The sequence below is a fragment of the Centruroides sculpturatus genome, unplaced genomic scaffold, assembly GCF_000671375.1.
Source record: "Centruroides sculpturatus isolate CEXI.00-Female unplaced genomic scaffold, Cexi_2.0 scaffold264, whole genome shotgun sequence".
Classification (NCBI taxonomy): Eukaryota; Metazoa; Arthropoda; class Arachnida; order Scorpiones; family Buthidae; genus Centruroides; species Centruroides sculpturatus.
Genome location: NW_019384577.1, coordinates 255,590 through 274,317, shown reverse-complemented (window position 1 = coordinate 274,317; position 18,728 = coordinate 255,590). Strand labels below are relative to the sequence as shown.

General features: G+C 31.0%; 1 protein-coding gene across 1 annotated transcript in view; it reads right to left on the bottom strand.

Annotated features, from left to right (window-relative positions):
• The window catches only part of LOC111624374 (plasma membrane calcium-transporting ATPase 1-like), a 202,995-nt gene that overhangs the window by 55,021 nt on the left and 129,246 nt on the right, over positions 1 to 18,728 (bottom strand). Inside the window, exons 5-7 of the mRNA XM_023367197.1 lie at positions 18,224 to 18,424; positions 17,658 to 17,669; positions 11,230 to 11,466 (exon numbers count right to left, since the gene is read on the bottom strand). Coding sequence (XP_023222965.1) covers positions 11,230 to 11,466; positions 17,658 to 17,669; positions 18,224 to 18,424 — 450 coding nt within the window. The remainder of the gene's footprint in view (positions 1 to 11,229; positions 11,467 to 17,657; positions 17,670 to 18,223; positions 18,425 to 18,728) is intronic.

Sequence of the window (18,728 nt, the reverse complement as noted above, 5' to 3'; positions counted from 1 at the left end):
TTTGAACTTTTAAAATTAATAGCATCAATGTCCTATATACAGAAATAACTCTGCTAAGTTTAAAAACTTTTGGTTCATACAGTCCTGAGATATAATGAAAAACAAACAGTGACATACACACAGAATTCTGTAAGGGTTTTTTTTTTTACAGTTTTGAACTCCCAGTGTCAAAACATTGAGAAATGCAAAAAACCAAGGAGTTCTTGACCAATTACTATACTTTATGATATATTCTATAAAAGCTGAAAAAGTAAAAAAAAAGCATGATGAAAAATAAAGCCAATCATAATATTACAGTCAAGCCTGTATATAGTGATAACCTGTCGTTAACAAAAGATTTCTTCAGTCCCTTAATTTTTCACAAAAATTAATGTAAATACAGTAGACCCCTCTATAAAACAGGTTCCTGTAATTATGATTCCTATAAAACTGAAAAAAAATTGTGACGGTATCCGTAAAAAACAGTAAAAAAAACTCCTATAATTACGTAAAATGTCATCGGGCAGCCAAACTACTTTCCGCACTGTCAAGCGCCATGCTACAGAGAGATTACTATCGTCTGTACAGTATTATATATAAATTAGATACTGTACATATAATTATATATTAATTATATATAAATTAGGTATTGTATATATAATTATATATTAAGTATATATAATTATATATTAACTTAATTTATTGTAACTTTATTATAATTATATATATATATATTTTTTCCGCCGCCTGGCGCCACACTACAGAGAGTTTAGGCGAACTATCGTCTGTACAGTATGTAAATTAGGTACTGTAAGTCTAATACAGTACTGTAATTTTATACATTTTGTGTGAAAGAAACATTTCTTATTCAACGGCGATAAAAATTATTTATATTAATGATGTCTCAAAAGTTCAGCGAAGTTTTTGCAGAAAAATAACATCAGAAATCATGGCCGCAGTTTGCTGAGCTGTTTCGCGACGAAAACAAGCTTGAGCAACAGCGATGTCGAATGGTGCACACTCGGTCAGTAATCCTACAATTTTTTGTTTATAGCGTAGTTTATACAGATTATTTCCAAATAAAATATACGTATTTTGGAAATGTTGAGTCAAATTAGTCTAGAATCGATTAATTTTACAAAAGAAAACTTTTTAAACAGCCGTAGTCCGTAAACTTGACACGTGTCGGGCTGTAATTGGAAGGACTCGTAAGAAATCGGATTCCTAAAGAATCCAATTTCTTACGAGAACGTATCTACTGTCTTACAGGGGGGGTCAACTGTATACCTGTATACAGCAGAACCAATCTAATGCAAAAACAGAATAGAAAATCTGACTTTATAATAGAAAAATTGATATTCTCTGCCATGCTTAACCAGCTGATGTGCAATGTGGAACACACATTTTAGAAGTGGAGAAAGGTTCTGTAGCTCTACATTTTGCCAGTCACAAGACCTTATTGCCTTTATTTGAGTATAGTCAGCATAACAAGAGATTGCACTTGGTTAATACTAATTGGTTAATACTATTTTAGGAAAAATAGGGTGACAAGATGAAATAGTTCTGTGGTATTGAATGAAAACTGTTTTGGAGGGGGAAAAAAAAAAATCACATGGGTTCTTTGGTATGCTCATCATTTCAGAAAAATTCCAAGATACTCCAAAAAGTCTGTCAAAATGTGTGTGACTGATTATGTATTAAATCCATAGACCACTCACTCCTCTGACTCTGTCCTACTTTTGCAATCACCCAGGCTAGAGAGAGTTTACCATTGCTTAAATAAATACTCTTATTTTTGAGGAAAAATGGCATACAGCATAAGCACTTGCATGTGTAGCAAACTTACCGAATCCTGTCATCCCATCTCCCTGGAAATAAGAACTGTTAGTATTAACCAAGTGCAATCTCTCATCACATCAATTATTTCTAATCATTTGTGGTTCACTCTAATTCCTCAAGATGACACCAAAGGTGCAAAGAAATGCTGTTTTGTTGATTTAACATTAAAGTTACAATTCCAAAAGCTCATCAAAACAAGAACATGTGAAGCTAATTGTGATGACATATAAAATAGGAAAAACACAGGTACAACTAATTTGTCATTGTCATAGTGCAAATTCAGCAGATTGCTACAAGCTTTCAAATTACAGATTTACAACATTTTGAAGTGAAAAGATCATGCATAAATGGTTAAAGGGAAATGATTCCATGAAAAGAATGTCTAGAAGACCAGCAATGAGGAAATTAATGATGTGATTTGGGTCTGATTTTGCAGCATCAGGGCAAATAATCTGTATTTCTGGCCCAATATTTCAAGGAAAAGCAAAGGAAGCTGCTGAGCTGTTAGATAAGATGGACTTTAAAGCATCAAACAACTAGTTGGAGATTTTCTGGAAGAGTCATTCAATTGTTTTCAAGACCATGTCAAAGAATCAGCAGATGTTCCAGAAGAAACTGTAGCAGAATGAACTGTGAGAATAAAGGTTCTGCTGAAGGTCTACAAGCCAAAAGATATTGCCAATGGTGATGAAACTTGCTTATTTTACCAAGCACTCCCAACACTTTATACATCTTTAAACATCTCAAAACCTGATGTTTTTAATAATAAGCCAAACGTTGCCGTATTGAATCTGACTACTTTACCAATACTGTTAATTAATTCAAATTAATTATTAATAGTGGTAAAGTAGCCTAATTCAATACAGCAATCATTCGGCTTATTATTACAAACCTTTGTGTTTGAAGGAAGAAAACTGCTCAAATGGAAAGCATTCTAAATTCCTGACAGTTTGTTTATGCATTCATGACAAGGGAGACAAAGAAACCTATCATCATAGGAAAAAAAATCAGCCAGATCCAGATGCAGGGCTTAAAGTAGTCATGGGAGTGAAAAAAAGTGAAAAAAGAGAGTTCATATACACACAAAAAAAAAGTGAACTAAAAGAGGCATTATTAAAATAAAAAACACACACAATTTGTATCAATAACATTGCATATGATATTAGATTAATTAGACTGAAAAAATTAAATATGAAAATAGTTAGGCTGAGTTTATATTCCAGAAAAGTGACCAGTAAAACTGCATTAAGCCAGAACAGGCCTGCATTAAGTTTTCATGTGCCCCATACTGAGTTCCTACCATTATACAGTAAAGGAAATGGAAAAGTAACATGACTACCACAATGTGTCTCCATATAACATGTCAAATTTCAAATGCCATTTATTTCAAAATACATTTTTTGATTTCTTGTTAAAAAAAATTTGTAATTAAAGATGATTTTCTTTTGTTTAAGTCATGCTGCAGTTTCTGTACTTCTCGTTTTCTCCTCTTCATCACACTGAATTTTCTTCACACCAGAGTAAACAATTCACTGTAAAATTTATGTATTAAAGGATCATTGCACTGAAAATGCCCAGTAAACTTTGTGAATAGTTCAGCACAGAGCATGCCATCATTGGAAGCAGTAGAAATGCCACTTCCCTTGTATTTTCTAAAAAAATTAATACATATTGCGCAATTATTTTTATATTTTAACATATTTTGGATTAATTAAAATTAATATTTTATTATAACTGCATTATGTATCTTATTACAAATTTCTATACCATATGTGAAAAAACGATAAGATTGCTATTGTATATTCGAATATAAATTCGTATAGTGATATTTCCAATGGAAGCGCTGTATTGTTAAATACAGGACAGCTTCCATGGCAAAAATATTTTAATCATGTAAAGCAGCCAGATTATAGGCATTTGTGCATGCGCTTCACAGAATACCAACCTCATGCAGTTTAGCTGGTGGAAGCTACACACCAAAATATCATATAACACTTCCAATGATTCTATCCAGAACTGGTTCTGGGCTGTTAGCGCCTTCCTGCTAGATATTTGTCTGCTCTCACACCATTGTGTGAATCATGAGTAGATTTACATAATGAGTAGATTTACATAACTTATCCCAACTGATAGGAATATATTGGTATGTTTTTATGATAGTTCTGTACAGTTGACAGGAGTTTAAAAAATCCATTAAAATATATATTTTTATTCTGCTCTTCCATCTTGTGTGAACTGCCGAGGAGGTCATAGGCTTTACTTTACTTTATTTAAAGAATAGAAGAGCTGTCTGTCATTTAGCGGCAGACTTTGCTCTATAGAGATGGAAGGAGAAGGTAAGGAAAAAGAGACCGAATGTGAAATAACGGGAGATAGGGGAGTGTGAAGGAAGATATGGAGAAGGGGAGATGGGGGAGAAGCGGGGATTGTTATAGAGTATAAAGTTTAGAAAGGAAGGTAAATTTGCGATCATACAGACGACTTATACCGTATTTGTTTAGAATACGAAGAGATATACAGAGCAAGGCGTCGTTTTGGCGGCCGATGATAATAATATACATACTGATAGATATGGTACATGTTGATACACTGATGGAACAGATGTAGATATACAAATCAGACGAGTAGAGATGTGCAAAGGGAATCCCGATGGGGGTCCGGTAAAATGGTATTGGACAAGCCAAACAAACAAACAACTTTAACCATTAACTNTTGCACTGAAAATGCCCAGTAAACTTTGTGAATAGTTCAGCACAGAGCATGCCATCATTGGAAGCAGTAGAAATGCCACTTCCCTTGTATTTTCTAAAAAAATTAATACATATTGCGCAATTATTTTTATATTTTAACATATTTTGGATTAATTAAAATTAATATTTTATTATAACTGCATTATGTATCTTATTACAAATTTCTATACTACACGTGAAAAAAAATGATAAGATTGCTATTGTATATTCAAATCAGTGGCAGAATGGAAACGATGTATTGTCGAAACCACGTCAGCTTCCAAACAGCCAGATTATAGGCATTCGTGCATGTTCTTTACAGAACACCAACCTCATGCGATTTAGTTAGTGGAAGCTACACACAACACTTCCAATGATTCTATCCCAGACCAGTTCTGGGCTGTTAGCCTCCTACCTGCTAGATATTTGGCTGCCCTCACCCAATTATGTGAATCGTAAGTAAATTTATAACTTAATCCAACGAATAAAAACTTATGGGCATGTTTTTATGATAGTTCTGTATAGTTGACAGAAGTTTAAAAGAATCCATTAAAATATTTGATATTTTTATTCAGCTCTCCTATCTTGTATTACTTACAAATTTCAATGTTAAACTAGTGATATTACAATTTAGTATGTCCCATTTATAAGGGGATGTAGAAAAAAAACATGTACAATTCTTGTATAATGTTAAAAAATTAACTGTTACTTTGGCAGCATCATTTACAACTAAATTAAATGAATGAGAGAGATGCACAAGGTACAGAAAAAGCTCTAGAATTTATTTTCCTTAAATTTATGATTTATGTATCCATTGTCATAAAAATTTGTCTTTCCACTTCTTTATCAAGACTACAAATATTCAAGTACAAAGTAACCATTTGACTTATTTCTACTTAAGAAATAGTTAAATAATTAAGAAATTAGGGAATTACGGACATAAATAAAACCCTGCTGAAAGAGCCAAAATTTTACTTAAACAAAAGCTTAAACGAACCAATCTCTAGCCGAGTACAGGGGGGCTGATTTCTTCGTAATATTAGATGTAATAGACATAAATTTTTCCAGTTCAATGACAGTGACCAAAACGTTGTAAATTTTGGAAATTTCCATGGACACCTGGTCCTAAAACGAATTAGTCAGAAAACAAATGGCTATTAAGTTTATCATATGTAGATTTTTACAGCTATGGTGAGAAACGTTTAAAATCTACAACCACCCTGTTGCGTCCTTTGAGATATACTAGTGATGCGACAAAAGAGGTATTTGACATTGACCGGTATCGGCACCCTGGGGATTTGGCAGTCCACGTGTATGCACATACTGCAACAGTCTCTGATTCCATCCATTAGCCACTCATAGGGAGCTATTTGACTAAGTGGTTAAGTTTTAAAAAGTAAAGAATATTTTATGTTATTTTTATGTACGTTCCTTTATAAAGCTATATTTAATTATAATTTTCTTTAAAAGTATATTCATACAATTGAAGAATATTTTGTATCAGGTATGTACTGTACATCCACCACACATTTTATTTCACCAAGTAAGTTTTTATTATTTTATTTTTAATTGTAGCCNGCTATATTTAATTATAATTTTCTTTAAAAGTATATTCATACAATTGAAGAATATTTTGTATCAGGTATGTACTGTACATCCACCACACATTTTATTTCACCAAGTAAGTTTTTATTATTTTATTTTTAATTGTAGCTCTTATATCGTGGCTAGTGATTTGGAATGTAATTGTGATATTAAAAATACATTTAGAGAAGTCTGCAGTTTTTACTGGCTTATCAAACAAATGATACGAATGGACCCTAGACCATCACTGACACACAATTAACTGATTGCCCCTGGAAGTCGGCTTCTTACAGAAACACAGCTTCCCTAACACCAAATGTCACAGCACGCCATTGGTTCAGCACTAGATATTCCCAAATAGAGTTCAGCTTTGATGGTAGAATACTTCAATGACTTTGAGATTATCTTATATGATACTATTCATTAAGCTGGAATTCTTGAGAAATGTGCTGTAGGAAGAATAATATGAGTACAGTAGAGCATCGATTATCCGACCCCCCCGATCAACCGTCACATCGGTTAACCGACCGCGTTCTAGTCGGAAAATTCAAATGTCCGCTAGTGATGTGGCGCTAAAATATTTGGCTATTTCTTGGCTAGTTTAATGTTATTTTTGTTAAATTTTCGGTATTTTAGCTGGCAACGCTGGCTCAACCATGAAAGGGATGCCAGTATTTAAATGAGGCTTAATTTTCTAATTATGAGTGGTTGTTTTGTGAATAAAATAATTTAGAAATAATTTTTAACAATACCATAGCCACGATTATTATTTTTAAAAAAATTTTGTTATGCTTAACATCGATGAAAATTCAACGCGAAGTAGGTTAATAGCGATATACTATCAATAATATAATAATTACATGGGATATACTAATATACTACACTAATAATGGATTTTTTCATGCTTTTCGGTTATCCGTTTTTTCAGTTATCTGACCAACCCCAGTCCCCAATTGAGTCGGATAATCAATGCTCTACTGTACTTCCCATTGTTCGATCAGTCATTTTGCTGCAAAACCAAACGTCAGAACTCTTTCAGGCCTTTCAAAAAGGCATTGTGGACTGTATGAATGCTGCAAGTCCCTACCGTGTTTCCCCAAAAATAAGACATCCGCAGAAAATAAGACCTAGCACAGATTTTGCTGAATTGCGAAATATAAGACCTCCCCCTGAAAGTAAGACCTATCGAAGTTTTTTTTAGTCGTAACGGTCATCGACAGATGGTTGAAAGTGGCCGTTGGCTTTTTGAAAGTACAGCCACTGATTGGTCAGCAGACAATTACGCCACACGGCATGATTTGCATAAGACTATGGCTTGGGAATCACAGATTTGCATAACGTTACGGCTGGTGATGGCTAATTGGTCGGCCGGGAATCACGCCACATGACATTTGCATAGTGCTACGGTTCAGTAAGCACTAATTGGTCATCGAGTCCGATGTTGACGCTATAAAAAGGCGACAGTTCGACACACCGGATATACGTCACTCTCGTCTAAGTTTGACTTGGGAATTTTTTTGTTCAATAATAAATCTGAATTCTTCTTCCTGGAAAAAATAAGACATTCCCTGAAAATAAGGCCTAGCGCATTTTTCAGAGCAAAAATTAATATAAGACACTGTCTTATTTTCGGGGAAACACAGTATCTTGGTGAGGCCTTTTTTGTGAGTTGTCAGAATTTCCTCATTATGAGACACAATATTTTTTTATTTATGTTTGGTCCATTGCATCAATAATCAGTAATTTATCAAAAGGTAGATATGCATCTTCAATTGTAAGTATTATTTTTGATTTAATTGTTTCAGCACCTGCATGTCCGATAAATGAGGTCTGGAGATGCCTGCAGACAACTTCCTGTTGTTTCTCTGACCAGTATCTAATCAGTATTTTCAGTTATTTTCTGTCTTCTACATTGCATGTCTCATCATAAGAAATGCTATAATATGACCATTGTGCATCATCTACATTGATCAAAGAAATATGGGGCCAAAGCTTCAGTGATTAAGTATCTCATTTTTTGATGTGACAATGAGAATTCTTTTGGAAGATTGTCTGCACACTTGGCATTGATTGTCTCCTTTATATGTCATAATGCAAATGAATAATTGCTGGCTGTCATTTTCATAGTCCATATAAGCTCTGCAATGTAAGCACCAACTTTTGCACTACAAAGTTGAAGCACTGGTTGTTGCAATGATTGGTGTTCTGAACTGGCACCTGAGTATACAATGTTGCTCACACTAGCAACACTTTCAGCACTAATACTTTGACATTGAGACATCCGAGGGGCAGTCATCAGTCCTAACTGCTTAGGACCAAAGGCTTCATGGCATTTATTTATATGTTTCTTGCAGCTTGAATGTTGGAGGATTGCAGCATGGGGTGTGCTGGTCGCCAATTTGCTCCTGAACGCATTTACAAAAATAAATAAATTCCACATGGAAAGTGAAAAAAAGCTAACAAAGCAAGTTTGCCTCAGAAAAAGCTAAAAAAGAAAGGAGCTATGAAAAAAAGCTAAAGAAGTGAGTCACTTCAAGCCCTGCAGATGTTTCAAAAACATGAATATCAGGGAACTTCCTATAATATAGAAATCAAATAGAAAGGCATGGATAATTTGATAGATGGCTGATTTGATAAAAGAATAGCTCAAAAAATTTAACAATAGAATGAAGAGTCAAAATTGCTATGTTCTTTTGTTCTTGGACAATGCAACATGCTACTCTCACATTTAATTGTTGAATGTGCATCTTGCATGGTTTCCTGTTGAAACAGCAAGTGTCACACAGCCCTTAAATGTGATGAAATTCATCAAGCTAAACTATAGCCAATTGGTTTGGTGGGCAATCACAAAGACAGAATGCATTTCATCTGCAGTTGAGATCACCGAATCTATATCTGTACTGAATGTAGCACTATGAATAGCAGACACTCTGGAAAGTGTCACAAGGAACAATAAAATCTTGCTTTCAAAAAACACTTTCTATTTAATGAGGAGGAAAAAGCAACTAAACTTAGTGGTGAAGTTAGGGTCAGCATCAGAACTCTACAGAAAATTCTAATTCATGCTAACTTTGGAAATATCTGTGCTAAAGACTGCATAAGTATTGACAGTGAAGTTGCTACCAAAAATGATTTAGAGAACATAATGCATTTTGTGTATAATCATCAGTATCAAGATAAAGATGAAGAGAGAGTCTGATGACAACATGGCTCATTACATAATAGACTAAGCATCATGCTCTGAATCATAGCACAGAGCTTCAGGAGTTTGCTCTTAGTCAAAACAACTCTGATATGCTCATCTTGCCAGTAAAGCAAAAATGATAGTTAAAGAGTATGTTTGCAAGAGAAATTCAATGCAAACTACTTGATTACTATTCCAAATCCTAAATGTAATATTTGTGTTAAGAGAAACACAAAATTGTGTTAAGCAGAATAAAGCAGTGTTTTGCATGACTTTCGGGAAGTAATTTAATCTCCCTTATCTGTAAAAAATGCAAGACATTTCATTTTACATATAATAGGTACTGCTGTAGTAGACAGGATTCTGCTATATATACATATATATATATATATATATAGCAAAATCCTGTCTACTATAGAATTACTCAATCCCGTGGAATTCTGTTACAGACAGGTTTAACTGTAGATTGAAAAAGCAACAATGTTCTTTGTTTAATAGGTGGTTATAAATAAATCACAGTATCTAAAGTACATTGGTTTTATATTAAAAAAATTTATCATCAAGTCTCTCATAGTCTAATAATAACAAATGCCATTTACCAATAAAATAGTCTTAGCTTCAAATCATGTGTGATCCACACATCTAACAGAAAGTCTTACCTAGCACACTGCCAATGTGTATTTCCCAAGTGCAGAACAAACAGTACATGGCATGTGTCTGTTTAAAATACTCTTCAATCATGGTGTAAGGAACCAAGTCTGAGCTTTATTTTTATTTTACTCTTATTTTGCTTTCATTATATTTTGTTTGGGGCTTATGTTTAGTTAAGACAAAGGTTTCCTCACCATTCACCTTAGTAACTTAAAAATAGAAGAAAAACCAACTCACCGACGAAAGAAAAGCGCCGTAGAAAAACTCGCGCTTCCCAAGCGGAAAAAAGTAAGTCCGCACCGAGAAAAAGGGGGGGGAAGACCCCACAACCCAGTTAGGAATCGCTAAACCTTAAAAGAATAAAGCATCCCAATAATTGTTAAAAAGAATAATGTAAAAGGTTAGCGAAGTATTGTCGGTAAATAATCTGCCAGATAAACAAGAAAAATTTAATGTTACAGATAAGTATGTAAATGAGGAGAGTGAGCTCATTCAGAATTGTGACGTCACCTCACACTATAAAGCCTCTAACTCGGTGAAAACGAACGAGGTGAATTCCTGATAGCAACGAGCTTTGGTGAGCTTCGTAGCAGTGAACGAGAGAGGTGTCCGATAGGATTTTGAATTTATTCGATTTGTGGATCGATGATTATAGAAAGTCTTGAGAGTTTGAGGAAATAGGTTCCTAGTATATTGAGGTGACGATTAGGATCTTTAATTTATAAGAATTATTGTTTATAAGTTAATTCTTTGATTTTGTCGAATTCCAAAGGGGAATAGAATTAAGTTAGAAATAGATTGATTTGAGTTTGTCGGTTTTATTCTTGTTGAATTTCATTGAATAAATTATTGTTTGATTTTTACTAAATACTGTATATAGTTTATTACTAGAAGTTTAATTAAATATTTGATTTTGTTATTGACAAACTTTGTCATTATTTAATTCGGTGCACGCTTAAAGTCCAGGCCTGGCACACTAACGCGAATCCGCGTAAAGTACCCGTTAGGGAACGGCTATTTCCGGCACACAGTAGTGTCGATTAATCGTTGGAAAGTCGGAAAAATAAAATAGTACTTTACAATGAGAATACTTTGGAAGGGTGTTATAATTGCATAAACATAAATTTAAATGATTTTTCTAACAAATTACTTAGATGACACTTATTTTACTAACATTTTAAATTTATCAAAGCAAAAAAATTAAAAGAAATAAATTTCATATTACAACAATAAATATATTTATATTCAAAAAACAATGCTTACCATATTTAACTTGACAAATATCACCAACCACAATTTCACTCACAGGTATTTGATTAACTTCTCCACCACGAATAACAGAAAATTTATGTTCATCTTCTATTCGACTTTGCAAACCTCTAAATTGACGTTCCTTAGTATAATCGTTGAAGGCTGTAACTAGGACGACAATAAGAACAGACACTAAAATGGCAGCACCTTCTATCCATCCTGCTTCTCCTTCTCCTTCCGATGAACCAACTGAAATAAGTTAATAAATTTGATTAATTAATAACTCTCCAATACTGGGATAAAATAAACAAATAAACATACACAACATACCAATACCAACACATTTGAAATTAAGAAATATTTACAAATGACGACATTAAAAAATGTAAAATTGATGGAAAATTGGATATAGAAAATTGATTATCCAGTATCTATTACCTATCCATGATAATACATGGTGGAAAAAATGGCTCTCAAAATGAATTAATACATAAAAAAAGTGAAAAGAATAAGACAAGATAGAAGCCACTAAAGCAAAATTATTGTGAAAAATTCAAAATCTTGCCAATATATAAATATGAAAATAAGGGGGAAAAAATAAAATAAATTGTCAGATAGCTAACGAATGAAACATTTTATACAATATGTAATTGTCTAATTCCATATAGTATTACCATACTATATATTAATTATTATATATTTGTTATATTACATTACCTATCAATATATTAACTGAATTATAAACTATAAGCTTTAAGTTTTTGATCATTCATCTAACTGGTTAATTGTTACAGCCATGAGACCATGTACTGATGGATATAAAATTTCATTGTACATAAATTCAACTGTACAGATGATATTCAATAAGTATTATAAAATCTTTGACAATTTTTATAGCAATTTTTTTCATCGAACGAACTAACATTTTCAGCTATATTTCTATAGTTTGTTCGATTAAAGAAATTGCTAGAAAAATTGTCAAAGGTTTTATAATACTTATTTACAGTAGTTCTAGCTTTCCGTGCATAGATATTCAATATTTAACTGCATTTGAATCGAACAAAAAATTCAACAGAAAGTTCTGGATTGAGAGCATGCTCCATTAGTCTGTGTTTAGCACTCATTATGCTAGTATCTCAATGTCACTTGTGATCACATACTTTTCCAAATTTGTGTTCACACATATTACTTTTAAACATCAACAACCATGGCCCGTTATATAATAAACAAGCCAAACGATAAGCCAAATTCTTGGGCTATGTAAAGGCTATAATTAAATATTAGAAACTTATTAATGTGACTAGAGGTAGGCAGTTCTGCTGCCATCTTGTATTAAATTTAATGACCAATTCCAAATTAAATTTTAGCAGTGTCTAAATTAATTTATATAATAATTTAATAATTAATTTAATTGTAATTAATTAATTATAATTAAAATTTAATAATTATAAATTAATTAATTTATAATTATTAAATTTAATATGAGATGAAAGCATAACTGCCTACCTCTAGTCAAATTAATTAATTTCTAATATTTTATTTACAGCTTTTACAATAGCCCAAGAATTTGACATATCATTTGGCTGTTTATGAAACATATTTTTTCGATATTTTTGCACATCGAATTCACATTTCAGGTCGGTTCATTCTGCACTAGAAGAAAAGATGAAAATGATTCATGCTCCTTAATGCATATTGTATAATTTTCTTTGAATAAACATTATACATAAAATATTTGAGTAATTTTTTTGGCATGGAATGCATTATCATATTTTACATTAATTTATATGGGAAAAATTGTTTCGTTTAATGAGTCTTTCGCATTACAAGTAATTCTGGAATGAATTATGCTCATTAAGTGAAGTTCCACTGTATATTAATAAATATTCTACAACTTAATTTTCAATTTATTTATAATATCTACACAAAATAATTAAATTTCCATTAAAAATTTTTGTTTGAACAAAACTCATAGCAGTTCACAAATTTTATGAAACTTTTTTTGAAATATTTTCTGTAAAAAATTAACTTATATAATTTCAGGCAGATAATCTATAATGGTATGTACACACTGCCAAAAACTGCAAGAACAAAAAACCTTCATATAAGCTGCCCTACCTTACACACTACTCTATGGGCTGCCATTAAAAGCAAGATTATTACCAATACTGTTTAAAAGTTACCACTTCAAGCAGTTAAAATTGCTTTTTTTTTTTTTGTTTCATTTCCATTAACAAATCATTTTGGATCTGTATCTACTATTCTATAATAATTATTAATTTCTGTTTTATTCAGACTACAGTTTGGCTCATTATTAATAATATACGATAATTTTTTCCTAATGGTAGGCAACTAACCACTATCTTATATTAAAGCTATACATCAACCAAAGCAAAATATTATCAGGCTAGAAATGGCTATAATACTAATAATTTAATAGACAATTTGGCATTAGAGTTAGGCATTAGGTGCCATCTCTTGATAAATTTAATAATTATAAATTAATTAAATAATTTAAATAATAATTTAGAATTACTGGAAGAAAAGAATTGGCCCGAAGTGGGACTCGAACCCGCAACTCCTGCTACCTGGACCTTCGGTCCGATCTTCTCTTCCAGCATATATAAGCTAACGATATAACCATCGACAGTTAGACAGCTAGAAGCAGATATGAAACAACACCAAAAATTATTAAGATATGAATGGAAGAAAATACATATAAAGAAATACAACTATTGGGATAAATACAGAATCTATACGGACGGATCAAGATCCTCAGAAGGAGTGGGAGCGTCGTACATTTATTACTATAGAAATAGGGAACAGTATCAAAAAAATCAAGTTAGATAAAAGATGCACAAATTATCAAGCAGAATTGGTAGCAATAGATCATGCAATTAACTGGATAAGTCAAAGGAAGAAAAATATAAAAATTACTATTTGCACAGACAGCCAGGCTGTATTAAAAGCTCTTAATGATGGTAACAATAAAAGTGAACTAATTGATAATATAAGACGAAATATTGTGAAAAGTGATAATATGCTAGTGTTCAGCTGGGTCAAAGCCCATTTTGGAGACCAAGGAAATGAAAGAGCGAACAGTCTGGATAAAGAGGCTAGTTATTTAAAAACAAAGGAATCATACAGAAAAATATCTACAAAATATATAAAAACTGAAATCAAAAATAGATACATATTACAGTGGCAACAACGGTGGGAAATAACTACAAAAGGAAGGAAACTTTTTGAATACATACCAGATATTAACCAGAGGTTAAATAACAAACATCTACAAATTGGACACAAATTCACAAGATTCGTGACAGGTCATGGAGATTTTGCGAAATATCATTATAGATTTAATCATCGAGATGATGAAAACTGTGAGATTTGTGGGGTAAGTGAAACACTCACACACATCTTATTTGACTGTATGCAATATGAAAAAGTAAGAAACGAGTTAAAATTAGTTTGTAACAAAGAAGGTTACAATTGGCCTATTAGGAAAAGTAGCCTTATAAATAATGTTAACATATATTATTATTTCAATGAATTTATAAAAACTTGTTATAAAAACAGAACATAAAAATTTCTGTCATAGTTCATTGTTAAATTAATGACATCAAATACTCTACTCAACAAAAATATAATTAATGTAAAAAATAGAATTGTCGGGTATTAATGTATTGCGGCTACAATCGCGACTATGTAATCTTAACTACCTGCAAAGCATATGCGAAGCAGGTTAATTAAAAGAGGAGTACCTGAAGCCAGTAGCATTTAATGCTACAGGTCATAGGGAGTGCTCCATTAAATGTAAAATGTAAAAAAATGTGAATGTAAAAACCATCGACAGTTATTACAGATCAGACCAGGCAGCGTAATTGGCAACGCATCTGCACAATAAGCAGGAGTTGCGGGTTCAAGTCCCGCTTTGGGCTGATTCTTTTCTTCCAGTAAATTCTAAATTATTTAATTAAATATTATTANCCATTTTGGAGACCAAGGAAATGAAAGAGCGGACAGTCTGGCTAAAGAGGCTAGTTATCTAAAAACAAAGGAATCATACAGAAAAATATCTACAAAATATATAAAAACTGAAATCAAAAATAGATACATATTACAGTGGCAACAACGGTGGGAAATAACTACAAAAGGAAGGGAACTCTTTGAATACATACCAGATATTAACCAGAGGTTAAATAACAAACATCTACAAATTGGACACAAATTCACAAGATTCGTGACAGGTCATGGAGATTTTGCGAAATATCATTATAGATTTAATCATCGAGATGATGAAAACTGCGAGATTTGTGGGGTAAGTGAAACACCCACACACATCTTATTTGACTGTATGCAATATGAAAAAATAAGAAACGAATTAAAATTAGTTTGTAATAAAGAAGGTTACAATTGGCCTATTAGGAAAAGTAGCCTTATAAATAATGTTAACATATATTATTATTTCAATGAATTTATAAAAACTTGTTATAAAAACAGAACATAAAAATTTCTGTCATAGTTCATTGTTAAATTAATGACATCAAATACTCTACTCAACAAAAATATAATTAATGTAAAAAATAGAATTGTCGGGTATTAATGTATTGCGGCTACAATCGCGACTATGTAATCTTAACTACCTGCAAAGCATATGCGAAGCAGGTTAATTAAAAGAGGAGTACCTGAAGCCAGTAGCATTTAATGCTACAGGTCATAGGGAGTGCTCCATTAAATGTAAAATGTAAAAAAATGTGAATGTAAAAACCATCGACAGTTATTACAGATCAGACCAGGCAGCGTAATTGGCAACGCATCTGCACAATAAGCAGGAGTTGCGGGTTCAAGTCCCGCTTTGGGCTGATTCTTTTCTTCCAGTAATTCTAAATTATTTTTTAATTTAATTAATTTATTTATAATTATTAAATTTATCAAGAGATGACACCAAACGCCTAACTCTAATGCCAAATTGTCTATTAACTTATTAGTATTATAGCTGTTTCTAGCCCAATAATATTTGGCTTTGGTTTATGTATAGCTTTAAACGTATCGGGTCTAGTAAGGATGTTTGATTATCTTATATTAAGATTAACTAATAATTACAATAATTCTTGAATTAAATGACTTTACAGTTTTGCTTTATTTTTTAAACCCTGTAATGTAAAAATATGTTTTACATTAATTAAACTAACATTTGTATAAAATTTAAAATATTAAATAACTTACAATCTGAACACACACAGAAAACTGTACTCATTCTCCACCCATGTTATTCAAATAGTGTTTATGAATGCTCCCAATATAAATTAAGTGTAAGATTAAATAAATACAATTTATAATTTTTATTTTATGACTTATTATCTTTATCCTGTAATATAATAATAATAATAAAATAAACAGGAAAAATTATCATACTATAAAAATCATATGTTCTTTTATCATTCATTGTTTTTCTAACTTAGAATTAAAAAGGTTTTAATTAAAAAATATTAAACTTATACAATTAATTATGTGATAATATTATTATATTAGTGGTACTTGAAACATTTTTAATAATTAATTAATTATTGTATAAAATTTTAATTCTTTTTGGCTTCTTATATTTCATATTACCCTGACGATTCATCCATATCTTAATTGCTAGTATTTATTAAAAAATTAAATCTGAATCAATCAAAATATGTCATGGTTGTGAAAACAATAGTGAGTAGTTAAACACTTGGCATCATTTCTTGCAAATGTATAAATAAATAATTTTAAAAATATACTGCCACATGAAAAAACTGTTGTAAAACAAAAATGCTAACATTTTTGGCTGTTTAGGGGCTAGTATTAGTCCCCTAAACAGGGCTGAAAATGTCAGGTGAAAAAGACTTCTTTAGAAGACTACTTAAGCCAAATTTATGGTTTATAAAAAAATCCTCTAAAAAGCCTGATGCTAGCACCTAAATGGGGCAGAAAATATTTGCATTTTTGTTTTACAGTTTCCTTGCTGTAAATGTATGCAAGGTCAGTTTGAATTCACTTATTGAATAGTTCCAGCTTTAGTAATAATTTTATATGTTAAATAATTGTTACTTCAGGGAGTCAGTTACCTGCCATCAGCCAGTCATGTAATGTGAATCAACCTTTAACTCATGACTGGAATTTAAAATCAGTATATAGCCAACTCATTCCATCATATAACCTAAACCCCCTTTCAAACACAGATAACTCATGGGTGATCTGTGCTTGAAAGGGGTTATCACCTTGAAATTAAAATAAGTTTTCTTAATTTAAATATTTCAAAATTCTGAATAAAATTCTACAGTTCAAAAAAAATTTATTTTTAAAATCATTTGAAATATTAACTATTCATTGTTTATATACAGTACTTAAATAAAAACAATCTCCTTAATTTTTAAAATTAATTACATGTAAAAGAAAATAAGTTTTACCTCCTTCAAGTTCTTGATCAGAGAAGCGTAAATAAAAAAATATATATTACTATTATTAAAAAGTTTAAAACTATGTATTGATTTCACAAAAATAATTTTTGTTTCTTGAACAAGCTACATTTATAAAAAAAAAATTCTACTGTACTAGATTTCATTTAAAAAAAAGCATTTTAAATATTATTTTCTACATAAAAAAATTATATACAATTTTGTAGATATTTTTATAATCAAACCATATAAAAATAGTTTATAGAATGTCCTTATCCTGTAAAGTTATTTATTTATACAATTCACTTATCCTACATATAATAAAACATTCTATATTTTACATAGATTTAATTATCTAATTCAATAAAAAATTTTACAAAGTCATATTTTTGATTTTGTTAAATTATGATTTCAAATTTATTTATTTAAATGAAAAATTTAATCCAAGTAAAGTGAATGAGTACTCATTAATTTAAAATCATTAATAATAATTTAATTACAAACAATAGCCATGAAATAGGCTAAAAAATGATTAATATATGAATCTTTAAGAAATAAAATTACTAAATATTGCTTACCATTTACTTCTAAGTTTTCTGGTGGTTTATAAAATGCTAAACCCAAAGAGATAATTGCAGCAGCTTCTAGAATAATAAGTGTGATATCCTGAAGAGCTTCCCACACTAATTGTAGAAAAGTTTTAGGTGGTTTTGGGGGAATAAGATTTGCTCCAAATGTCATTTGCCTATGTTCAAGATCTGCTGCAGAACCACTTAACCCTGAAAATAAAGATTACACATAAAGTAAAAGAAAGATACAAAAATTCCTTTAAAAAGTTTTTAAGTATTAATGGAATATAAAATTAAATATAAATAATGTATAGTACCAACATTTTCTTTTTTCAAATTATAAAATAATATGCAAATCACACAAACAGCATTCAATAAAAATTACTTGTTAATTATAATATCTACATTGAATTTTTGATTATTTTAGTTACATAAATATTTATCAAAGAAAAAAAAATGAAAAACAAACACAGGGAATTCTCAATCTATTGTTTTTTTTTTTTTTTTTTTTTTT